Below are 27,238 nucleotides of genomic sequence, written 5' to 3'. Positions count from 1 at the left end.
ATTCGAACTCCATTTCAAAGTTTTCGAGTCAAGCTCAATAATACTCAAGCTCGACTCAGTTCATTTACATCCTAGTATTGATGACCAAACGTAGATTATGACAATTGTAGATGATTTGTTTTAAGCAAAGAGTCGGGACGAGTGATTTTAAAATATAATAGAGGATGTAAGCTCAAGAAGATAAACAATTAAGTGTTCAGAAAGAGAAATACTCTTTTCAGTCTTATAGGTTTATATTTTGACTCTTAATACTAGTGTGAGATCTAAAAATATGATGATTATCCAAAATAAATAGATACAATTGTCGAATAATATATTTGGTCATGATAGATCTAATGGACTTACCAATGATCTTATTAAGGAATTATACTAATCGAATAATATAAATATTTAAAGATTTTGATAAGTGGAAGAATTGACTATATTTTTTTAGAATAATACATTTTAGTTTTTTATTTCGTAAAATAATGGACATTTGAGATTAATTCTTCAAATGGGGTGATTGCTACAGTACACCGGGGAGTTGCACGGTGATCCATGAGACCAAGGGGAGACGCCATGCCTACAATGTGTCTCTCACCTCCACTGTGCCAACACTGTCTGGTTTTCCATATCACCCCTTGCATGCCTCATGCGCTACTTCTACGTGGACCAAAAACCCCTGGGAGACGCATGGAAACCCATACGACTCCCCTACCCCACGAAGATGCATTGAAATCTGTGCGACTCCCCCTGCATGCGAATCACGTGAAGGCTGCCATGCATGTAGACTGCGACCTCAGGCAGTAATAATACTGCCACTATTGCATCAATAATGTGAGGGAGGGAGAGATGGTTGGGGTTGGGTTTTATATATATATATATATATATATATATATATATATATATATATAGGATGTAGGGAAGGAGGGTTAAACCGGGAGTGAAAGAAAGAAGGGAAGAAGAAAGAAGAGAAAAAAGGAAGAAAGAAGAGAAAAGAGGAAGAAAGAAGAAGAAAAGAAGAAAGTTAAAGTCGGTTTATGCTACATTATTCGACAAATTTAATCCGGTTAGTTTTCTTTTTTAAAATCTATATTATTTATAAAATAAGATGAATAATGTAGACAATAAATTTTAATTTATTTGATTTATTAAAGTGATTATTTAATTAATTAATGTTGTTTAGTTTGAATGGAATTTAGTTTTTAAAAAATAAATTATCTTGAATTTAACTTAAAAATATAATAGATTAGGTTTAAAGGAGAAGATGAACAAGAAGGTATTTTTTGTTGTTATTGTTGTTTTTTTTACGAATTTTTCGATTGCATTATTCTAAAAATTCAGCCATGTATTATATGGCACATTGGTTTAAATTTATGTTATTTTGTCTGAAATTAGTGTGATAGTTTGTTAATTCTTTTGTAGAAAGAAGGTGAATTAAGCTTGAAGAAATTTTATTTGAGGTATTTGACTATTGATTATTATGTTAATATTATTTTTATAAATATTTGTTATTTTTACGATTATTGTTATGTTAATCTTATTTTTATATTGTATAATATCAATTTTACGATTTATGATCATAGTATACCATAATTTTGTTATTCTAAATACAAATTTTGAATTTGTAGAGAAAACGAGCAACAAGTTTTTCACGATTGTCTATTATAATGAACATATTATGGAAAATGAGGTCGGAGTTGTTTTTCACTCTGAAAGACCTATAAATATGATGTTCAAAAGTGACATCACAATTGTAGAAATGAAGCAGATGATAGAAATGAAAATCCGAGTTACAATTGATGGTTTGAAGTACATGTTCATGGTATGTCCCAATCCAATTAGATATTGTGAAGTACCAGTAGAAGAATATGATGATATTAGAACCATGATTGGATTACATGAGATAACAAATATTGTAGTTATTGAGTTATTTGTTGATGTGCGTAAGATATCTGATATTCCTGGGTCATCAAGAAATATGGTTGGAGATTCATCTCAAATGGCTTTCAGAAGTGAGTTTGAGGACCCAACATACATATCGATAAACAAATTTTTGGTGCTATTGGAAAGTGGAAATGAAGTTGGTGTAACATCCACAACTATAGAGTATGAGGATAGAAACATATATAACTCAGAATTGATTGTTGATGTTGATGCTGAAAATCAATGGGGAGAAATCCATGATGATTCCAACGAAGATGAAGAAAATAAGGAATCTATTTTGGATGACGATTATAATTTTGGCTGTGGTGGTGCACCTAACCTGGCCACTGATGAAGTTCTGACACCGTATCAACCTAACCTTCACATGTACGAGATAGACTATGATACGGTGAGGGCACTAGAATTCCCAGACAAGCCATATATACCTCCATACCACATGGTTGAATCATTCAAAAATTCTTGTGAATTTTTGGTTGGGATGCAATTTAGAAGAAAATATGATGTTACGCTGGCGATTAAAGAGTATTGCATCAAAGGCCATGCTGATGTCCATGTTGCGGAGTCCAACTAAAAAACCATATATGAAAAGTTTGTTAAATATAGCCCAGAGTGCAAGTAGAATATTAGAGTGTCCAAAATTCAGAGGCACAATGCTTCGATCATCACAAAGTACAATAGTCCTCACACATGTTTGCGAAACTCAATCGAACAAGAGCACCAACTATTAGACTCCAATGTAATATGTGAATAGGTAAAGGTGTTGGTTGATAAGAATCAAATGACCCCTTGTTCAGTGTTAGCTGCATCTGTTCGAAGCTAATTTGGATACCAAGTAAAATACGACAAGGTTTGGAATGCGAAAATGAGGGCAATGAAGCTGACATATGGAGATTGGGATACATAGTAAAATGAGTTACCACATTTGTTACAAGAAATGAAGCGATTCATCCCAGGAACCATAGTGAAGTCTCAAACCATGCTTACATATGAAGAATAAGGCCAACTTGGTCCAGGGAAGAAAATATTTCATAAACTCTTTTGGGTATTCAAGTCATGCATAGAAGAATTTCCATTTTTCAAATGTATAGTCCAAGTGTATGATACATGGTTGTATTTTCAATATAAACATGTATTGTTGATGGCAGTTGTGCAAGATGGTGAACGAAATATCTTCCTAATTGCATTCACCATTGTTGAAGGAGAGACAACAGAGGCATGGGATTTCTTTTTGACCAATCTATGTCAATATGTTGTTTGAGAATATGGATTTTGCTTGATATATGATCGAGGAACAGGTATTTTAGTGCCAATTGAATGACCAGGAAGTCATTGGATACCTCCACATGCATATCCCATATTTTGTATCCACCATATTGGTAAGAATAGTATCGATCAGTTTCATAACGCCCACATTTTTAGTGAGATAGTAAGTGGTATGATCTCGATTTTGTGTTTTGAGTCATATACGTTGTTGCCCGATCGTGATTCTAGTAAGAAACTCCTTAGTGCTTGAAATGATTATGAAAGTACAAAATTAACATTGTGAATATGAGATAAACATATTAAGAATGAAATTGAAAAGGACGTGGATGAAGTTGAAGTGGTTTGCAAATGAAGGAAGTGGGGCGGTGATAATGATTGAATAAATATAATGAAAATGGTGAAAGAGGGTTGTAGTCGGCGAAGAGGATGATAGAAATTCAAAGGATGGATCGTGACCCGTTAGTTATATATATAGCTAAGAACCAACAATATAATATGATGGAATTGAGGTGTAAGAGGATGAAACGTGACCCACTAGATATAGGTGAGCTAGGAACCAATGTTATAATAAAATGAAATGGATGAAGGCTTCAAGACTGACAAGAAACCGATATAGTTCTATTCCAATAACTAAAATGAAAGCAACCTTTCAAAGAGTTTATTATGCAAAAGGTTCTAAGTACAAATGCAATGGAGGTGCCTATTTATAGTGTTGATAGGCACTATATGAAGAGTTTTTACAATTAAAATAAATCAATCACTTAAATGTAATTTAATTCAATTAAATGACTTGTCATTCCTCTTATCCTTTGATGGATGACCATGTAAACTTTAATTTTAGATAATTCTAGCCATAAATTAGTCCAAAAAGGAGGGGTGACTCTTGGGATGCCTTGCTTTGCTTGCAAACGGAAGAAAAGAGGATAAATGAAGTCATATGATGAATGTGGACATCCTACATGTCCAAATCAACTTGTCTCTTCAAATTCCTTGCTAATTTTATCACTTAATTTGATGATTAAATGAAATAAACTCAGCCTTCATTGCTTGTTCCCTTGTAGAATATGACCATCCTTCAAAATATGATAAAGGCCTTGAATGCTAAGTTTTGAATGCTGGTTATTGCATCTCCCCTTACTTGAACGTGAATGGACTTCAATGGGTGATAACATCAACCTTGAATACCTTGAATTGGTGGATTAAGATGGCCATAAATTGCTTGTCTCTTGGTAGAAGATGAAAGGACTTTTCCTTGGCTCAAACTCATCCAAACCATCTTTGTATAAAATTCCCGTAATGAAAATTCCATCATGCATTGTCCTCAGTAAATGGATCATATCTCAAGCTCCCGAAATTGTATTGAGTAGATTCAAAAGTCTTTGGAAATATAAAAGATAGAGGAACAATTTCCAAATGATTTCTGGACCTAAAAACATCTGTATCATATCCAAAATTAGAAGACATTCTAATTGATATTCTTGCATTTGTTGAAACATATCAACTTCTCTCATGCACCTAGACACAAAGGTGAACTTTATTCAATCTTTAACTGAAAACATGCATGGAACAATTAAGAGTTAGTTTAATAAATGAACTAGTTTGATGAATTAACTAATTTAATTAATGAACTAGATGCATGAATGAAGTAGCTTACTATATTATCTAAATATGCATAAATGAACTACTTCCCTAAATGAACTAGATGCTTTAAATGCAATGCATGATTAAATGAACAACACACTTATTAAATGCAATGAATGTCATGCAACTAATAAAACTCATGAAAATTCATGCAATGAATGATATCATATGATAAGCATATCCCAAGAGGTAAATGCAAACATATGATAAAAATAGTGCATAAGTGAACAGGTATATGATGAAGTAAGGTAGAACTCCCTTTGAATTAACCTTGGTGAAATTCAATGATTTAATCAGATCAAGATGAAAGTTAGGGCTTATTGGGATCACATCATTCCCTCCCTCTTTAATATGATTTGTCCCTATATCGACGCATTCTACAAAAGGAAACAATCTTGACTTCCTTTAAGCTGGGAACTTCTTCATTCTTGTTTTGCAAAAACATCATTTTGGAATAAAGTTTTGCTTGCTTGTGCACTTCATTTCCACGTTGTTTATTCGAATAGGTATATGTTCTTTGTACTTGTTCTTTGATAGAAATGCCATGACAATTGATAAAAGGACTTGTCCTTTCACTTTTCTCCGTTGGATCAACACAATGCTTAAGAAAGAAACCTCCAATTTCCCTCATTGAATTGTCATGTTGGCTGGTGAAAAGTGGTGTCTTTTGAACTCTTTCAAGTTAGTAGATATTACCAGCTTTCTTATGCTTTGTTTCCTTCCAAATGATGGCCTTTGAAGAGATCGATAATGCCCACTTCACACGCTTGAAATGGCTAAGTTTAAGGAACCAATTAACAAAAGGATAAATGATCTTGCCATCATAAGTTGGAAGAATGTCACCATATGCATGAAATAAGTTGCAGAAAAATAAATCAAAGTTGGCAATTGAGAATTTAATAACAAAATGGATGGAAATAGAAAACCAAGGTGGATGTTTAATTTGCGTTGGTTGCTGAATTTCCTTCAAGATTGGCAATGAACTCGGGATACCAACAAACACAACTTTTGGAACTTCAAGTGATGCATCTTGTGGGACGCTCATTGGTTCTTCAAAAGGCATGATGCTTTTTTTATCAATTTGAAATGACGTGTCTTTTAGAGAATCATGCAAAAAAAAAGAAGAAAGAATAAGAAGAAAAGAATGGTTAGATAAAGTCTGTTCTTTTTCTTCTTTATACATATTTTCAACTCCAACTTGTTTTCATGCTCTACTTCAATCTCATTCTTTTCAACTCCAATGTTTTCATCACCAATTGTTTTTGTCTCCTTACAATGTTCTTTATCAATTGAAATCTCTTTGTTATGATGCTTTTCCATAATATCTTCAACACTTCTCTTCAAGAGCAATTGATCTTCTTTCACTTGATTTGGCATTTGGGGTGCCAAAGTGATCTTCTTGTTGTTGTGTTCAGAAACATCCTCGAATGTGATTTCTCCCTTGCTTATTGCATCTTTTCTCCCATCTTATCTTGGATTAACTTCTTTATTCACCTATACTTTGATTTCTTCTTTTGGTTGATGGTTAGAGACAACTTTAGACTTTGTAACACTCCGATTAGGACATTGACTAGGTGCGTTTCCTTTTCCCAAGCAATGATAGCATCTAAAATATGGATGTAAGTTGCATTTAGTTGGAGTAGTCTTCTCTTTTGACATGTACTTCCTCGATTGAGAAACTACATCATCTTTTCTTGGTCTTTGACTCGAGCTAGAGATTAAACCCGAAAGGTGATTTATAACATTTCTTTATCTTGAAATGGTTCTCATTTCTTCCCTCCACAATCTTGACAACTAACGAACCATTGTTTGCATTTGTAATTTAGGTGCAACACCGTAACTTTTGTTATCACCTTTTCCTAAAAAATGTGAATTGTCTCTCGATTGTTGAGACATAGTTAGTAAATAACAAGATTTAAATCCTCACCAACAAAATCTCACCAATACACTCCAAGGAAAAGTCACTCCCACTCGTGTTTTCACTCGGAATGGCTTTTACCCTTAATGTTCTCTCGTACCTTTTTTTGCTCTTTCTTTTCTTTTCAAGTTCTTTGAGAACTCCCTCAAGGTTTCAAGTGGTATTGTGGCCTTTTGGCTAAAACAAGTGTGGCTAGGTAGTAAGGATAGTGAAAAGAAATTGGCTACAAGGAAAAGAGATGGTAAGTAAAGGAAACAAAATTGAATAATGGAATATAAAGATAAAGTAAATATTTTTTCTTTAAAGATGAAAAGAATTACTCCATCCCTCTATAAACTTTTTATTTATTTTGTTTTGTTTTTTTACTAAAATGGGACAGAAAAATGATACGGTACGCTTACTGAATTGGCTAGCTTTGAAACCAAATGATATGATCTCGATTATGTGTTTCGAGTCATATATGTTGTTGGCTGATCGTGATTCTAGTAAGAACCTTTGCAGTGCTTGAAATGATTCTGAAAGTGCAAAATTAACGTTGTGAATATGAGATAAACAAATAAAGAATGAAATTGAAAAGGATGTGGATGAGGTTGAAGTGGTTTGAAAATAAAGGAAGTGTACTGGTGATAACAGTTAAATGGATGTAATGAAAATGGTGAAAGAGGGTTGTAGTCGACGAGGAGAATGATAGAAATTCAAAGGATGGATTGTGACTCGATAGCTATATATAGCTAAGAACTAACAATATAATATGATGGAATTGAGGTGGAAGAGGATGAAACGTGACCCACTAGCTATAGGTGAGCTAGGAACCAACATTATAATAAAATGAAATGGAGGAAGGATTCAAAACTGACAAAAAATCGATAGAGTTCTAATCCAAGAACTAAAATGAAAGCAACCTTTCAAAGAGTTTATTATGCAAAAAGTTCTAAGTACAAATGCAATGGATGTGCCTATTTATAGTGTTGATAGGGAACCATATGAAGAGTTTTTACAATTAAAATAAATCAATTACCTAAATGCAATTTAATTCAATTAAATGATTTGTCATTCTTCTTATCCTTTGATGGCTTGCCATGTAAATTGAAAATGGATGAATTAAGCTTTAATTTGAGATAATTCTAACCTTAAATTCGTCCATAAAGGAGGGGTAACTCTTGGGCTGCCTTGCTTTGCTTGCAAATGGAAGAAAAGATGATAAAAGTCATAGGATGAATGTGGACATCCTACATGTCCAAATCAGTTTGTCTCTTCAAATTCCTTGCTAATTTTATCACTTAATTTGGCGGTTAAATGAAATAAAATCAGCCTTCATTGCATGTTCCCTTGTAGAATATGATCAAGCTTCAAAAGATGATAAAGGCCTTGAATGCTGGTTATTGCATGTCCCCTTGCTTGAACGTGAATGGCCTTCAATTGGTGATAACATCAACATTGAATGCCTTGAATTGGTGAATTAAGATGGCCATAAATTGCTTGTCTCTTGGTAGAAGATGAAAGGACTCTTTCTTGGTAGAAGATGAAAGGGCTCTTTCTTTGCTCAAACTCATCCAAACCATCCTTGTATAAAATTCCCGTAATGAAAATTGCAGTATGCACTGTCTTCAGTAAATCAATCATATATCAAGATCCCGATATCGTATTGAGGTTATTCAAAAGGCGTTTGAAAGCTAAAAGATAAAGGAATAATTTACAATTGATTTATGGACCCAAAAAAGTCTGTATCACATCCAGAATATAATACATTCTGACTGATATTCTTGCATCTGTAGAAACCGTTCAACTTCTCTCGTGCGCCTAGACGCAAAGGTGAACTTTATTCAATATTTAATTGAAAACATGCATGAAACAATTAAGAGCTAGTTTAATAAATGAACTAGTTTGATGAATGAACTAATTTAATTAATGAACTAACTTTATTCAATGAACTAGATGCATGAATGAAGTAGCTTACTAAATGATCTAAATATGCATAAATGAACTACTTCCCTAAATGAATTAGATGCTTTAAATGGAATGCATGATTAAATGAACAACACACTTATTAAATGCAATGAATGTCATGCAACTAATAAAACTCATGCAAATTCATGCAATGAATGATATCATATGATAAGCATATCCCAAGAGGTAAATACAAACATATGATAAAATATAGTGCATAAATGAGCAGGTATATTATGAAGTAGGGTAGAACTCCCTTTGAATCAATCTTGGTGAACTTCAATGACTTAATCAGATCAAGACGAAAGTTAGGGTTGATTGGGATCACATCAGTAAGCATGGGTAAATTTTATTTTCAACATGTGTGTATTGATTTATATGGTTTTTTTAGTTGGGGTTTAACACTATATATATTATGAAACATGATACGAACTACGCCGACGAAATTGTGACAAGAGGTTGTAAAATTTGAAGGTATTTTATGATATTCAGTGTGTTTGGAAGTGTGCTTTGAAAATATCACGAAAAAATGGTCGCAAGCATACAACGAGGGTCGGCGATACAGATACATGACCACAAACTTTGCTGAGGCCATTAATTCAATACTAAAATATTGTATGCCTTCTTTTTTCTATAAATGTCGATCTTCAACAGAAACTCTTTGACATTATTATGCACTAGCCCCGTCCTTTCTATTTTATGCCTCCATCTGTAAATAAAAAAATATTTGTTACTTTCTTTTAATCGTAATAAATAAATTCTAATTAAAAATTTAAATTAAAATAGAGAAAAGAAATATTACCTTTTGGCAAGAGGAAAGTCAATCGTTGTTCGACTAATCGGTGTTAAAAATGGAAGTCTGTGCCAAGCCCAAGAATGTAGCAACATCATACATCCATTGATTTCTGTTGCATTAATATTATTGACGATTACTGACGCCTTGCACATCTCATGGTACAAGAACACCAATATCGCAAATCCCCAACTGTACTGACACATATCCTCAAAATTTCACAAAAAGGAGAGATATTACGTGTGAACCACATTACCAGATTTATCCGACATCAAAACTCCCCCAATCAACTGCAAGATATATGCTCGAGTTGCATATACGATTTTTTATTGGGTACTATTTTCTTGGAGTTTAAATTGATTCTCCAACCACGACAGCCTCAAACGCCACCCTTTTAAATATGGGCTTATTTTCGTTTGCCCAAGAAACTCATTGCAAAGTGCTTCAATGGTATTGTAATCATTTGTCATCACCACTGACATCCCATTTGTTAGAACCTCGAGATGGAAGGCCACATCTTCTAGGGTTATCGTGCATTCTTCGCACGGAAAATGAAATGTATGTATTTCTGGCCTCCAACGTTCAATCAATGCACTTATCAATCCCGGGACCAACTTATACTCTCAAACAAATGTAACATAATAAAATCCAGCCTACTCCAGGTGATCTTCAATCAAAGGGTGTGGCTTAGCGGGAATATTGATCCGATTACGGAGGACTCGCTCCTCATCTTACTACAATTATAATATTCATGAAATTAATGAATTAATCATAAAATAAGCATTAATATTTATGATATTTAATAAACAATTATAACATTTTATTAAATAATAATAACAACATCGCTCCCAAATGGCTAGAAATATGTTAAGCGTCAAGATGAAGTAGTTGATTTTGTTCTGCCATTTAAACGAATTTGTAGAAATATTTTTAATAACATTAATAAGTTAATAACACATAAAGTTGTTGATGCTTAAAGGGAAATGTTGTATAAAAAACAAATACTACTACATCTAAGTATTCTTCAACACAAATAAGAAACACATACAAGTTACATACAAAAGCAATATCTATACATGCATCTAACTTAAACAATTTGGTTTAGTAGATTAAATGCTGAATAACGGCAATATTATAACGAATTCAATTTAAACAAGTTATTCACACAAAAAAAACAATAACAACGAAAAAATACGTTGTTGCTCATCTTCTCCTTTAAACCTAATCTATTATATTTTAAATTTAAATTGAAGATAATTTATTTTTTAAACTAAATTCCATTCGAACTCAACAATATTAATTAAATAGATAATCACTTTAATAAATCGAACAAATTAAAATTTATTATCTACATTATTCATCTTATTTTATAATAATATATATTTTAAAAAAGAAAACTAACCAAGTTAAATTTGTCGAATAATGTATCACAAACCGAAGTGTAACCCTCCCTCCCTACACCCCATATATATATTTAAAACTTAACCCCAATCGTCCCTCCCTCACTCCCATTATTGTTGCAATAGTTGCAACATTATTGCTGCTTAAGGACGCAGTCTGCATGCATGGTAGCCTTTACGTGGTTCGCATGCAGGGGAGAGTCGAGTGGATTTCCTTGCGTTTTTGGGGGTGGGGGGAGTCGCATGGATTTCCATGCGTCTCCCAGGGGTTTTTGGCCCATTTAGCAGCAGCACATGGGGCATGTACGGGGTGACTTGGAAAGTCAGGTAGTCTTGGCACAATGGAGTCTTGGCACAATGGAGGCGGGAGATGCATTGTAAGCATGGCGTATCCCCTTGGTCGCATGGACCACCGTGCAACTCCCCGGTGTACTATAGCAATCACACCATTTACGTAGTTAATCCAAAATGTGCATTATTTTAGGAAATAAAAAACTCAAATTCATTATTCTAAAAATATAGCCGGAAGAATTCATCAAAGGTTTCAATTATAAAAAAAATGAAAATTGTTTAAATATTATATTAGAAAACAGTAAATAGAATGGGTATTTCAGCACAAAATAATAATAAAAAAAACCAGAGGATGCTTTCGATGTCTTTCACCTGGTCAAGTCAAAGTGTTACTACTTACTTTCCATAACAGGGAAAATTCTAAACTTCAGCAGCTCAATGTTTCAACATTTCTAATATTGGAAAACAAATCCAAATAGATTCCTTAAATAAATAATAAAATACAAAAATCCCTTGCATTTAGGAATGGGCACATGACTCAAACCCGACGAGTTTCGATCTGATCTGGTAGGATTTGTTTTTAAAAAATCAGGTTTGAGAGGGTTGGGTTTTTTAAAGGTTATGTTCGGGTGGGGTCGGATCGGATCGGGTTTATAGTGAAAATACCCGATCTGGCCCGACCCAAAAAATATAATTTTACATTATATATTTAAGGACAACTTTAATAGTACCCCTATATATATAGTTAAATTAAATCTATATTTTTATTGAATAAAAATAATATTTTTTAATAATTTTATATTTGGGGTCGATCGTGTTCGGATTTTATCTCAAAAAGTCAGGTCGGATTTGGGTTGGGTGGAGGGTGTATATTCTTTGGATCGGGTTGACCGGAAACCTAACCCAACCCGACATATGTCCATCCTTGCTTGCTTTGCGTTAATGGTCAAATTCTTCTATTGGTCCTATACTATATGTAGGTGATACAGTCTAGTCATTATATTATTAATTTCATCATTTTTAGTCCATTTATTATTACATATAAAGTATTATTATTATTATTATAAAGTACTATTATTATTATCAAGTACTATTATTATTATCCCCTTATTATATTATTACTATACTATTACTATTATTAGTAGTGTGTATTATTATTATCATATATTATTCTTATCTTTATTATTAACATTATATTATAGTATTATTACTATTGTTATTAGCTATTATTATTTTCGTTAATGCTACTAATATTACGTACTATTATTCTTATTAGCTATTATTATTATTAGAGAAAATCGCCTCAGTGACCAAAAATGCCTTATAATATACGATTTTAACCAACTTTTTTTGGATTTGCCAAAATGACCAACAAAATCGCAACGCGAAATAAAAATCGCAACGCGATCCCCAGAATCGCAAATCAGTTTCCAAAATCGCAACGCGATTCTTGAAAATCGCAATGCGATAGTACAAATTCGCATTGCGATTTTCCAAAATCGCAACGCGAATATGAAAATCGCAACGCGAACACATAAATCGCAACGCGTATCCGTAAATCGCAACGTGTATCCGTAAATCGCAACGCGTATGGGTAAATCGCAATGCGTATCCGTATATCGCAACGCGTATCCGTAAATCGCAACGATAATACATAAAATCGCAACGCGTATCCGTAAATCGCAACGCGATATTTAAAGCGCCATTATAATCGCTACGCGTATTTTATTTTCAAATTACAAAAACGAATATTAAGACAAAATCCCGTAATCGCAACTCATAACCTAAAACCTAAAATCACAACTCAGTCCCATCTCCATCTCTCACTCTCTACGGCGAAGAAATCCGTCCCCATCTCCGAAGATTTCCGTCCCCATCTCCGGCGAAATCCCTCAAAACCATTCACGGTCAGAAATCCCTCACAATATTCAGAAATGGAAAATCAACCTCCGAGGGTTAGTTTTTTTAATTATTTTTATTTTGAAATGTTTGCATTATTGTAGGTTTTTCATATTGAAACTGATGATAAGTTTACTGGTCATTTCAATAATAGATTAACCATTTCACTTAGATTTCATTTCGCGTTACGATTCTGTCGTTGCGATTTTCATTTCGCGTTGCTATTCTCTCGTTGCGATTTTCAAGTTAGTATTTGTCTTTGTCTTTGTTCTGTCTTTTGGTTGAAGTAATGCAATCCATTCAAGTTTCAATTTGCAGAAGAGTCGCAATGAGATAAATGAAAATCGCAACGAGAGAATGACTGTCGCAACGAGAGAAATGAAAATCGCAACGCGAAACCAAAATCGCATTGCGATTTTCATTTCGCGTTGCGATTCTCTCGTTGCGATTTTCATTTCGCGTTGCGATTCTCTCGTTGCGATTTTCATTTCTCTCGTTGCGACAGTCATTCTCTCGTTGCGATTTTCATTTCAACCAAAAGACAAAACAGTGTTGCAAATTTTAGTTTCAAGAATAAACTACTACTTTTATGTTTATTGTTTTTGGTATATCTTCACAGTGTAGTTTTTGGTATATCTAACTTGGTATGTTTATTGTTTTTGTAGAAATTTTTTTCGGCTTCATTGACATTAAGGAATAAAGTTAGCCTAGCCACTACAATTGCTTCGAAGCTTTCACCTGCTCAAAGACAATTGTTTGAGGAAACCTGCTTCGGGCCATGGCTGAGAGTACAGCATCCGGGTGGAGATGCTAATTTGACCCATTTGTGGCTTCAGACCATGACATCAAATCTACCCGACAGTATACAACGTGGTGAGGAAGAGATATGGTTTCATTTTCCACCAGCGTATACTTGTTTTGGGCGGAAGGAGTTCTGCTTAATCACTGGTCTACGATTCGGACACGATGATGTAGGCCGGTACACTCGTCATATCGCCCGCCCATCATGGTTATCCCGGGTTTTTCCGGATGAGTCAATGGAGAAGCCGAACCTACACGTCGACGACCTGAAGAAATTGTTTAATAAGAAAGCTGGTTTCGCTCGGATGGATGACGTCGATGTTGTCCGAGTATGCCTTCTACTACTTGTGTATGCCGGCTTTTTAGGCAGAGAGGCCAGACAACCTATTCCTCGGGAGCTAATAATATTGGTAGAGGACCTGAATGCATGGAATCTGTTTCCGTGGGGTTCGTATATATGGAAAGCTACCTGGACTAAGTTGTCTACTGCCTTTGATGACCGCAAAAGTTTGCGTGGCGATGGGTCGAAATACACTTTGTCAGGCTTTGTTTGGGCCTTTAAGGTAAGAATTTCTATATAATGTTTCTAAAATTATAATTAATTATTTAACAATTACTAATTTTGTTATTATATTGTTTGTAGATTTGGATATTCGAGGCTTTCCCCAGCATGCGTACATATGCAATAAAAACGTCAAATGATATTCCCAGGGCTATTTCCTGGAAGAGGAAAACTCTGTTGGATTGGGAAGACTTAATACCATATGCGACAATAAATAATGTAAGTTAACACAAATACTTTCATATAATATTTAAACAAGTTATTAATAGTAGACGTTTAACTTTGTTTGAGTTTTTATATTTTAGGAGGCCAACATTCCATTACAAAGACTGACACCCACGGAGGAAGAGCTTGCCACTGATTGGTGGCAAGCTAGTCAGAGTTTTTTTGATGGCACGGATGATGAGCAGCATCCACTTCCTCCAATTCGAGAGCCATCACCTCACCTAGAGCCATCACCCGATCGACCCGACTATACACCTCTAGAACGAGAGCCATCACCTATCCCGTCACATCATCGAGCCTCTTCTCCACCATCACCTCATGATAGGCGACCGGCAAAGATGCCACGACTCCTATCTCCCTGTTCTCCACCTCCACCTCCACGGGATGAGTCAAGGGAGTTACGTGATGAGGTCAATGCCTTGCGTGAGGAGATCGGTACTCTACGCGATAACGATGATGCATGGCGTGTGGAGGTGTCAACTTTACGTGGTGAGGTTGCCGCTCTACGTGAGATGATAGTATCATTGCAGAATGAGGTTCATACTCTACGCAACGAGGTAAGTTTAAGATTTTCCATATTTAACTTAATGATAAATTTACTCGTAATTTCACTTAGATTAGCCATTTCACTTAGATTGCTTAGTAAATTTATTCGGTTGCTGCCAATTCTGCTAAACTGTGTATTCTTTAACACTGTGAAATAGTATTTGTCTTTGTTTTGTCTTTTGGTTGAAAGTAAATTTGTTCGGTTGCTGCCAATTCTGCTAAACTGTGTATTCTTTAACACTGTGAAATAGTATTTGTCTTTGTTTTGTCTTTTGGTTGAAAGTAAATTTGTTCGGTTGCTGCCAATTCTGCTAAACTGTGTATTCTTTAACACTGTGAAATAGTATTTGTCTTTGTTTTGTCTTTTGGTTGAAAGTAAATTTGTTCGGTTGCTGCCAATTCTGCTAAACTGTGTATTCTTTAACACTGTGAAATAGTATTTGTCTTTGTTTTGTCTTTTGGTTGAAAGTAAATTTGTTCGGTTGCTGCCAATTCTGCTAAACTGTGTATTCTTTAACACTGTGAAATAGTATTTGTCTTTGTTTTGTCTTTTGGTTGAAAGTAAATTTGTTCGGTTGCTGCCAATTCTGCTAAACTGTGTATTCTTTAACACTGTGAAATAGTATTTGTCTTTGTTTTGTCTTTTGGTTGAAGTAATGCAATCCATTCAAGTTTCAATTTGCAGAAGAAGAAATAGTTTACTTTCGCAACACGAAACTTAAAATCGCAACGCGAAACCAAAATCGCAACGCGAAATGAAAATCGCAACGACAGAATCGCAACGCGAAACCAAAATCGCAACGCGAAACCAAAATCGCATTGCGATTTTCATTTCGCGTTGCGATTCTTTCGTTGCGATTTTCATTTCGCATTGCGATTCTGTCGTTGCGATTTTCATTTCGCGTTGCGATTTTGGTTTCGCGTTGCGATTTTGGTTTCTCGTTGCGATTATCATTTCGCGTTGCGATTTTAAGTTTCGTGTTGCGAAAGTAAACTATTTCTTCTTCTGCAAATTGAAACTTGAATGGATTGCATTACTTCAACCAATAGACAAAACAAAGACAAATACTAACTTCAGGGTATTAGTTTGAAACATATTTTTCTTTGTTATCTGATGCATTTTGTGAACTATGATAGAATAATGACTTGGGTGAATACAATGCAAGTTTGAAACATATTTGTCTTTGTTTTCACTGTTTAAATATCATGTCTGTTTATTTACTGATTTTGTATTTAATTATTTAGCGGCCCGATAGAGTGGATGCTTTACGTCGGGTTATGCTTGCACGACGGAGTTCACGCATCAGACAGCGTGCACGTGCTATTAAGTCTCCGTACACCCCAATAGTGCGAAGACACCGCAAGAAGAAGCCCGACTCGCCTGTCATCCCTCAAGAGTCCACTCCTATCGTTGAAGAGGCCCCCCTATCATTCCTCGAGAGTCCCCTCCCACCGTTCAAGAGGCCACTGTCATCATTGAAGAGGTCCCTCCCACCATTCAAGAGCCCGATTCACATGGCGTCATATGTAGGCTTCTTGAGAAACCCTCTGACGTGCCGGACATGATGGATTCAAGTTGGCTCTCGTATGAGTTACCGGCCAGTACCATACCGGTATCTGAAGAGGAGAGGGAACAACTACCGGACACAATTCTGGATAACACCCTTTGGGCTAAGACCGCTGTTGATTTTTATCTACATGAGCGGAGCCAGGGGTGTTTCACTGACATATGCAAGCTCACCGATGATATCTATTTGTTGCTTGATCGGTCTTGGTGGGGCGTATTATTAGGGGTCGAAGACAATGGCTATTTCGATGGGGGGGGTAAGTCTTATATTTTCTTATATTTCAATTTGATTAATTTTTTTTTAAATTTATGTAAGTCACTAATATATGTCTTTTTTGTAAAACAGCATATCGATGCGTGGGTGACACGTCTTCTAATAATAAGAAAACTTAAGAAAAATAAAAATATACGATATACAATTATGCCGACGTCTTTTAACGCCGTTCACTTGAAGAATGCACGAGATGAATCATTTGATTTGGGCAATGGACAAGCTAAACTTTATCCTGCATGGTGGGAGGTCGATAAGGTTAGTATTTATTTTAGATTGAGTTTAAAGGTTTTATGAAATAAGTACACAAATGAATGAATTATTACTTATGATTGCAGGTGTTTATCCCTGTTTTGGAACGTAAACATTGGATTCTCGTCGAGCTTCAGCTCCCATCCCTTAAGACAATAGTGTATGACAGCATGATAAATTACATATCATTGGCTGATTTAAGAGATGTTATTAAGGGATGGAGCTCTCATTTGGCTAAATTCTTGGATGCGATCAATTATTGGACTCGTTCTGGAAACAAGAAGCCAAAGAAGCTCAATATTACAGTTATTAGAGACGAGACCGCGCCACAACAAACGAGCGGAGCCAGAGGAGATTGTGGTCCTCTCGTATGCTTGGCGTTGGAGCGTTTGTCGACGGGAAGCATCAAGTATCTACCTCCCACTGATAGAGATAGAGCTGCAGTAGGCTTGTGGTTTCGGCATTATATGGCTAAATCGATATATACGAGACGCTGCCTACCTGCATCCGCGTTATAAAAATGTCCATAAACAATTGGTAAGTTTATATACTTTTGGTTTGAAAATGTTTGGTTAAGTACCTAGAATTCAATAATTTGCTGTTTGTAGGTTTTAGATGTGTAGAAAGTGTTGTTTGAGCAAATGTTTGGTTTCTGCAGGTTAATCTCAGAAGTGAACTGCGTGAAAATGATGTATGGCTGCAAAAGTTGATTCAATAGTTTAATTGATTGTTTTTTGATTGTTTAATTGATTTGTAAAAGTTGATTCAATAGTAGATGATCGGAAATAAGAATTATTGCTTATTTTTTGATTGTTTAATTGATTTATAAAAGATGATTTGTAAAAGTTGATTTGTGTAATTGATGCGAACATAATTCTTATTTGTGCTTGTTTAATTGATTGAAATGTAATGGTTGATTTTGTTGATTTCAATCTGCATTATGTTGAAGGCAAAAATGACTATCGCAATGCGAAATGAAAATCGCAATGCGAAATGAAAATCGCAACGAGAGAATCGCAATGCGAAATGAAAATCGCAATGCGGAAATGAAAATCGCAACGAGAGAATCGCAATGCGATTTTAATTTCGCATTGCGATTCTCTCGTTGCGATTTTCATTTCGCATTGCGATTTTCATTTCGCATTGCGATTTTCATTTCGCATTGCGATTTTCATTTCGCATTGCGATTTTCATTTCGCATTGCGATTCTCTCGTTGCGATTTTCATTTCGCATTGCGATTTTCATTTCGCATTGCGATTCTCTCGTTGCGATTTTCATTTCCGCATTGCGATTTTCATGTTGGGATTTTCATTTCGCATTGCGATTCTCTCGTTGCGATTGTAATTTCCGTGTTGCGATAGTCAAATGCATGCCTAATAGTGATAACAACTGAATAACAAGAGTTGGTTAAGTCAAAATGGTTGGCCTGAGTCATTAATTCAACTGAAAATGTTAAAAGTTCACACATAAAATCCACATAATACAACGTTTGCATTTAAAAATCACCTAAGTTAACAGTCCCAAAAGGTGAAGCCAATTGTGATTGGGATTTTAAAGATGATTGCCTTTTGCTTGACACCATATGAGCTTTGGATTTTGATGAGGATCCATATTTTGGTAGAGGAAAAGATGATTTTGATGGCACTGGTGATCCACATGTCAACCTTGTATGACCACTTTCCTTGCACCGACTACATGTCGATCTCTTCTTCTCTTCACCCTTAGACGGTATACGATCGTGACTTTTTGGTCGGCCAGGTAGCCTTCTGTCCATGGCTGGTGGCAAAACTGTTTGTAAGTCATCTGGTATGTCCCACTCAGAAGGATGTGGAATAGGGTAGACAATCTCGGCATAAGTCTGTCGATAAACTTCTGTAGTGTAGCAATCCATAGCGTATGCGCTTGAATCATCTTGGTTTAAATGAAGAGCAACTTTTATAACATGGCCACACGGATAACTAGATGTTTGCCATTTCATACAACTACACGTCTTTGCATTTAGATCGACTAGCCCATTTAAGTTATTATCCAGTACTTGAAACAAAGTGTTTGAACATGGTTCAACTCTCCATGACGTTGACTTCACAACACGTTTCGTTATCTTTTTTTCAGTCCATGGTGTAACACGATGTTCCAATGTTCCTGTAAATTTAAATAAACAATACTTAGTAAAATATATAAATATGATAAGTTACGAATTCAAAGAAATAATACCTGCATGGTTTCTTTTCTTGTAGTACCACTGTTGAATAGAGGCTCGAAAAAACTCCATTAACATAGTAATGGGTAATTTCCGGGAATGACGAGTTAGAGCGTTGATTGATTCTGCACTATTAGACGTCATGAAACCATATCTTGCTCCAAGTTGATGTACTCTTGACCATCTTTCAAACCCGACATCTTCTACTGTTTGAGCACACTGAGGCAAAACACGTCTTAAACAATTTATATGCTTATTGAAATCCACTTCCCGATAAGCTTTTACAGCCTTCCAGTATGTCCATTTGTGCTTTTTTATACCAGCAGACCTTGATTTTAGATTTCTATACAAATGAACACCACAAAGTCCATGAAAAGCATCTGGGAAACACCTTCTAACAGCGTTGTCAATTGAGTTTGCCCTACCGGATATGATTGTCAGATTGCTAATAGGACCTATGCAATCCCTAAGATGCCCCATAAACCATGTCCATGAATCAGAGGTTTCAGATTTGCCAACCCCGTAAGCTATTGGCAATATCCCATTGTTAGCATCCATGGCTACTGCTAATAAGTTTACTCCAAGGTATCGACCTTTCAAATGTGCTCCGTCAACTATAATAACTGGGCGCATGCAAGTAATAAACGAACGAATCTACAAAATAATATACACAAGAAATATAATCATTTAAATGTGAAATGCATGTAACTAACAAAAATGAGTCAACAAAATTATATTGATTTACTAACCGTAGCACCAATGGCGATAAACAGCAACTCAAAGCGTCCATCTCTATCTGTTTTGATATGAGTTACCGACCCAGGATTTTTCAGCTTTAAATTGTGACAATAAGCCGGCAGTTGGGCAAACGATGCTTCTGGCGACCCCTCAACAATTCCAAGGCATAACATTTGGCTCTCCAAGCTTGAGAATATGATATACTAATCTTGAACCGAGCATTCATGTCAGTCATAATTTCATGTCCCCGATATACCCTGCCATTCAAAAACATTAACTCAGCCAGAAAACCACCCAACACCTTTTTGTTTGCCTGTCTATGGTGAGGAAAAACTTGGGTTCTTGAACATGTATGTTTATCAATAAAAGTCCTAACTTGAAACATTTTGCAATCTTTTATTCTCTTTGCAATCATACGCCACGTACAGTTTTTGTCAATCATACACCTTGTTTCGAAACGATCTTTGCTTGATTTGTTAACTTTTAGTTGATAGCCATCTTCCACACATTTCGTATACAAAGCTATCTTCAAGTCTTCCTTTGTATCAAAACAATCATCTTTCTTGATACGAATAACTTTTGTGTAACAATCAACTGCTTTCTTTATCAACTCTTCTTCCGGTATCTGAAGTAATTCTGGCATATTCCAGTTATACGCCCGTGGCATTTTCTTTTCTTCGGGGACTTTTTCTTCTTCTTTTTCTTCTTCAGGATTATATGAATTACAGAATGGATGTTCAACATGTTCATTCACAGTCGTAACTTCCTCCTCATTATCATCAACAATACATTCTTCGGCAACGGCTGTTTCATCATCAAAATTCGGGTATTGACCAATATCAAAATCATTACACGCAGGGTCTGTTTCTTCTTCTGAAACATCATCAAAATCCGTGTATTGACCAATATCAAAGTCCGGATATTGACCAAGACCAAATTTCGAATACTGACTAGTACTCACAATTTTTTCTGTTGGCTCATCATCGTCTAACTGGTCAATACGAAAACCGGAATTTGGTGCTGAAAGTTGATTGGGATTTGGATTAGAGAAAGGTTGTGGGTTTTGAGAAAAACTTAGTTGATTACTACCCGCTACTGACCCAACAATACTACTTCTAGGTTCAACAACATACAATGTAACATCATCTTGTGAAACACTAATGTAAGTAATGAATCGTTCAACATCTTCATTGTCGGTTAACAAATAAACTTTACCATTTCTCTGATAAGATAGCCTAAATCCACTTAGGGGCTCTAAATTCAATTTATTTGAAACACGTAGCATTAGAGTTTCATAAGTTAACTTTTGTAAAGACAATTTTAGTTGAAGATTCATGGGTAAAGGCATATATTGTAAAACACCATGAACATTATCCCATGACCCTCCAAAACACAAATCTATCCAAACATGATCAACATTAGATGATTTCATGGTTGTAAATTAATTTACTAAACAGACGAGCTGCGAAACTAAAACCTGTTGCCGGATTGGGAAGGATGTCGTTGGATATAAGAACGGATGTCGCCGGAGAGAGTGATAGATGGAGATGGAATGAGTTGCGATTTAGGGATTTAGTTTATGATTTCAGTGTTATATACCCAAAATTTCAGTGTTGTGATTTACAGATTCTCGTTGCGATTTACGGATTATCGTTGCGATTTACAGATTCTCGTTGCGATTTACGGATTATCGTTGCGATTTACGGATACGCGTTGCGATATACGGATACGCATTGCGATTTACCCATACGCGTTGCGATTTACGGATACACGTTGCGATTTACGGATACGCGTTGCGATTTATGTGTTCGCGTTGCGATTTTCATATTCGCGTTGCGATTTTGGAAAATCGCAATGCGAATTTGTACTATCGCATTGCGATTTTTAAGAATCGCATTGCGATTTTGGAAACTGATTTGCGATTCTGGGGATCGCGTTGCGATTTTTATTTCGAGTTGCGATTTTGTTGGTCATTTTGGCAAATCCAAAAAAAGTTGGTTAAAATCGTATATTATAAGGCATTTTTGGTCACTGAGGCGATTTTCTCTTATTATTATTATTATTATTATTTTTGACGTTATATTAATATTATTATTAGTATTATTTTTATTACTATTATTATTTATTATTAACGATTATCTACTATGATGATTTACTATTATTATTACTATCTATTAAATATTGTCATTATAGTATTATTATTATTATTATTATTATATTATTATTATTATTATTATTATATTTACTATTATTATTAAACAAAATACAAAAACTATCAAATATATATATGTTAAGCCCAAAATACCTCCAACCCAACGAAGCCAATCTAATAATCGAGGAACTAATCCCGTGATTTTTTAATACCGAGGCTGAAAATTTTAAAATTATCTCGTGGTTTTCTTTAGAAAGATTCTCGAGAAATTAATTTGGTGAATAGAATGAGGAGATTCAGATTAATCTTATAGTGAAATTTAGGGTACATCATACAACGTATATAATGACTGACAGCGATTGACGTAGTGGCACACAGTTTTATTGTTGCAATTCAATTAATTAGGTGACTTAATTGTAACCCTTTAAAATCTAATACTTTTAATGAGTAAAATATTCAATGTTAAAAAGCCATCTAATAATTGATTAATTGATTGACTCGTTTGTAGCTTTAAAAACGAATGATCCATTTATAATATTATAATTAATTGAATGACTTGTGGTGTAGTTTACCTACAAATTTTCAATATGAGGTTAGGTGGTTTTTTCTTTCTTTCTTACAATGTTACAAAAGTTGAGTTAAACTAATCAATCGAACCAATTGATGTAACACTTCAACTAGTGACATAAAGTCAAATTTAAATATAAATGTAACACTCATGGTTTAACTTAGTCATAAATTAAATCTGAAATATTATATTAACTTATAAAAATTTAATTAGATTTAAATTGAAATTAAATTAGACGAACATATATTTAAACAATCACCAAACACTGAAATTAGGGAGTAAGATGTCACATATATCAAACATAAGGTCCAAATTATAAATTATAAATAAAAATATGGGTACACGATCTAGCACATAAAATAAAACTAAAAATATAAATAAATGTGTAAACTACGCGAATAGTCCCCTTTGTTTTTGATTTGACCGACTTTGGTCACAAATTTAAAAATTAAGGGTACATGGTCACTAACGTTGTCGATCCGTTCGATTTAGTCCCTAACATTACCAATCCGTTTGATTTTAGTCCCTCAGCCGTTAACTCCCGTTCAATTTTAGTCTCTCAGCTATGTCATATATTTGTTAAGGGTTAAAGGCGGAGGGACTTAAACCAGATGGACCGATAATGTTAAAGACCATTTACCCTTAATTTTTATATTGGTGACCAAAATCTGATAGGCCCTAAACAAAAGGGACTATTTGCATTGTTTACACTAAATAAAAACATAGGATACAATGACTAGGTAATTAATTCCATTATTCCCTGAGATGGGAATTAATTTATTGACACACATGAACGATTGAAATTACCAGAATTTATTCAAAGCTTGAAATGTGCAAGAGCAGAGGTCCCTTCCACACCTTTAACATGCTTGAATTTGAAATAATCGACCTCGTTTGTTTCCTTGTAAATCGGCGGCTTATCTTCCGACAGCAATTCCTTAATCGGTCCGTACACTCTCGATGCGTTTTCCGGTTGAATATATGTTCGGAAAAAGCTAGCGATTGATATCCTCGGCCCGACGTCTCTCGCCAACACTCTATGATACACGCTTATATACTTGGCATTTGTAATCAGCTGCAAACGGACCAAAGAAAAAGGTCAAATTTGATCAATCAGAAGTTGATACTTATACTGATTAATGGGGAATCATTGACTTACTTGTAGCAGATCTCCGAGGTTTATTATAAGAGCTCCCGGGATCGGAGTAACATCGATCCATTGATCATCGTGTAGGACTTGGAGGCCACCGATTTGGTCTTGGAGAAGCACAGTGAGGAAGCCACTATCTGTATGGATGCCGGTCCCCATTGTGAGTTCGGGTTCAGGGCATGCCGGTGAGTAATGACCCATTACGTAGAGTCCCTCAGTACAACCAATGTCCTTGAGGTGGTTCGGATTTAGACCGAGTGATTCGGATAACAATTCGAATAGGGTATGCCCCAAGTTCATTACATTGTTTGTGTAGTCTAGCAATATGTACCTGCAGGCTTCAGGGATTTCTTCGGGTGCAGGGGGATTAGGGGCCATAACACAAGTGAGGGTATCCCTCCAATAGGCAGCCAAAGCTCGGGACATGTCGATTTTAGTGTTGAATGTGACCTTCTTCGATTCTTCTCTAGAATAAAGCTTTTCTTTGGCTTCGGGATCCTGCTCGTTGAACCGACAGATCCCGGTGATCATCTCTTCCAGGGTGGTAGCAGGGATTCCGTGATTAACAAGCTGGAAGAATCCCCATTTCTCACAAGCACTTCGGATTTCGTCAATTATCACCGCACGTCGAGTGGAGTTGGTGTTGACACCTGCGAAATCAATAACTGGGATCTTCACATCAACGGGTGGAGGCCCCGATTTAATCTGAAGATTCAAGTAATCATGTACAAAAACTTGAGGGAGCTTAGCTAAGCCGGCATCAACGAGTCCTTTAATGCCGGATTTTGATCCGTCGATAGCCAATAACTCACTTTTTCGGTCATAGTTGGACTCAGTTGGTGCTGTATTTGCTGTGACAGCCATTTTCTTTTGCCTTAAAACTATATCTAATGCAACGAGGAAATGAATGTCACTCTCCTCTCTAAAATAGACTTGAGACTTTGATTTTGGAAGCGAACCTGAACTTCGTTCCCTTTATATAGAGGTTTTTGCTGTTTGGATAAATTACACTACAAGTCACTTAATCTAAAATTTTATAAATCAAATTGTCAATATATATATATATATATATATCAATCAATTAATTGACTATCATAATAATATTACTAGCAGTTAAAAAAAAGAAACGGAAAGCGTTAGAAAATAATCCAATTACTCGCAATTAAAAAAATCATCTAAATATATATGAAATTTTCTGATTGTATTGTCTTCATTAAAATAATTATATCTTAAGTTTTCAATGTACGATTGAGATTTTTAATATGCATTAGAAATGTTAATCTCAATCGATTGATAATTATCTTTTATAATTCTTATATAATATCTGTTGATTATATATATAGGTTAGAGATCCATTTATATTATTTAAAACTCTTTTAGTTTTATACCGTTTTAAAATCATTGGATAGCATGTTTTGAAATTACACCATGCATGGAGTAAAAGGAATAGATAATTCCAAAACACGGTATCCACATAGTTGTGTAAATAGATGATTCGTCTTCTCACCTTGTCGTATAATATACTATATAGTATTTTTTAATTAAATTTGGAGCATATTTTTAATCCTGAAAGTCGTACAATTAAAATTTAGGCATGCAAATGTTATTGGCCTACCAATTAAACAATATCCACGTGTGCTTTCCCCTATGTATAATCGCTTCATGTGGAAATTCACATTCTATTGGGTTCTTCCACGTTCCAAAAGGTAGGTGGCTTTGTTTTGTTTCCTAAATGGAAGTCAATTACAATAAACATTATTGTTATATATAATTTTTAATAATAACACGATAGTTATTTTTAAGAAAGATGGTGTTAGGTTAAACCAAACTTATTTGTTTCTAGAACACTTCCATTCATCATTTTATGGTAATGTTTAAGGATGAATTTGCAATGCTCTACAAGAACCATTGAGTATCACTAACGATGAGCATCGATGAGTAGGGATGGGCATGGGTCAGATTTTTGGTCAACTAGACCCCCGAAAATTATACATCTTTCATTTGCCCGATCCGACCCAAAAAATACACACCCTCCACTTGACCCGAACCCGACCCGACTTTTTGAGATAAAATTCGAACCCGACACGGCCCGAAATAATATATTTATTAAAAATAATATTTTTATTCAATAAAAATAGTTATTTCATTGAAAAATAAATATATAGAGGAGTATTATTGCAATTATCCATAAATATATAAAGTAAAATTATATTTTTCTTCGGGTAGGGTCGGATATTTTTCACCCTAAACTCGAAACCAATTTTTTTTAAAAAAATCCGATCCGATTGGGTCAAAACCCGTCAAGTTCGGGCCCCATGTCCATTCTTACCGATGAGCACCATTAATTTAATTTTTAAAAATTTAAAATTCTAAAAGACTCAACGTATAATTATAAATTAGTTAAAAATCTAAAAGTAAATTATTTGACATAAATATTAATTACATTATTTTTCATATTTTTTTAACAATAATTAGATCAAATATTAATTACACCTGAAACAATGTTCGGTACACGGGTAATCAAGTATCAGTACCGGATTGGCTGCACGAACGACGGTAAACGCCAGCTAGGCTCAAACGGTAGCCATGCAGGGAGGGAGGAATTTTGTTGACTATCTCACCGGTGAAAAAGACTAATGGCATTGACGGCTTCAATGGCAAGGAAAAAATATTTGTCGTTATTTAATTTAGGGGTTGGTATTTGACCCAATTATTGTAAAAAAGAAAAGATTATGGAAAAGAATGTAATTAATATTTTATTTTAAAAAATTTACTTTATATTTTTAATTAATTTATAATTATACGTTGAGTCATTTAGAATTTTAAAATTTAAAAAGATTATGAATAAACACTTTTATTTTGCATCCATTGCATTTATTATTTGCCATTATATTCTTATATTCTTAATTTCAAAGGAAATGTTGTTTTGGTTTAGGAGAATTGACTAGTTAGTATCCTAACTCTAAAGGATGGCAATCTTGGTTAATTTTCTTGAATCGAAAGGACGTCATTTTAAATAAATTTGAATGAATGAGAGGATCACAATTTAAATATATATTCGAGTTTGCAATTCCAGTATTTAGAACATATAATCGTTTGGGTACTAAGTTTGGGCACCGTGGGTGTT

At 34.8% G+C, this 27,238-nt stretch overlaps 1 protein-coding gene and 1 long non-coding RNA gene across 2 annotated transcripts; one reads left to right on the top strand and one right to left on the bottom strand.

The window, feature by feature from the left end:
• Positions 1 to 23,910, top strand: LOC120125759. Its single transcript, XR_005516397.1, has 3 exons — positions 1 to 27; positions 17,332 to 17,338; positions 23,785 to 23,910. It is a non-coding gene; the product is annotated as an uncharacterized LOC120125759 (long non-coding RNA).
• LOC120125758 (1-aminocyclopropane-1-carboxylate oxidase homolog 1-like) lies at positions 23,777 to 24,992 on the bottom strand. The gene is made up of 2 exons (XM_039144107.1): positions 24,121 to 24,992; positions 23,777 to 24,036 (listed from the first exon to the last, which is right to left on the bottom strand). Exons 1-2 carry the CDS (start codon positions 24,973 to 24,975, stop codon positions 23,779 to 23,781), a joined length of 1,113 nt encoding a protein of 370 aa, XP_039000038.1. The 5' UTR covers positions 24,976 to 24,992; the 3' UTR covers positions 23,777 to 23,778.
• Positions 24,993 to 27,238: the final 2,246 nt, after the last annotated feature.

This window comes from Hibiscus syriacus, unplaced genomic scaffold (assembly GCF_006381635.1).
Source record: "Hibiscus syriacus cultivar Baekdansim isolate YM2019G1 unplaced genomic scaffold, ASM638163v2 tig00110443_pilon, whole genome shotgun sequence".
NCBI classification, from domain to species: domain Eukaryota; kingdom Viridiplantae; phylum Streptophyta; class Magnoliopsida; order Malvales; family Malvaceae; genus Hibiscus; species Hibiscus syriacus.
This window is presented reverse-complemented; position numbering and strand designations above follow the sequence as displayed.

What these genes read in the sequence shown, in the direction of transcription:
- LOC120125758 (XM_039144107.1), bottom strand. Translation starts at nt 24,975, where the DNA reads ATGGCTGTCACAGCAAATACAGCACCAACTGAGTCCAACTATGACCGA. An exon ending in ACCTCGGAGATCTGCTACAA is followed by an intron (nt 24,037 to 24,120) that starts GTAAGTCAATGA and finishes GTCCGTTTGCAG; the next exon opens with CTGATTACAAATGCCAAGTA.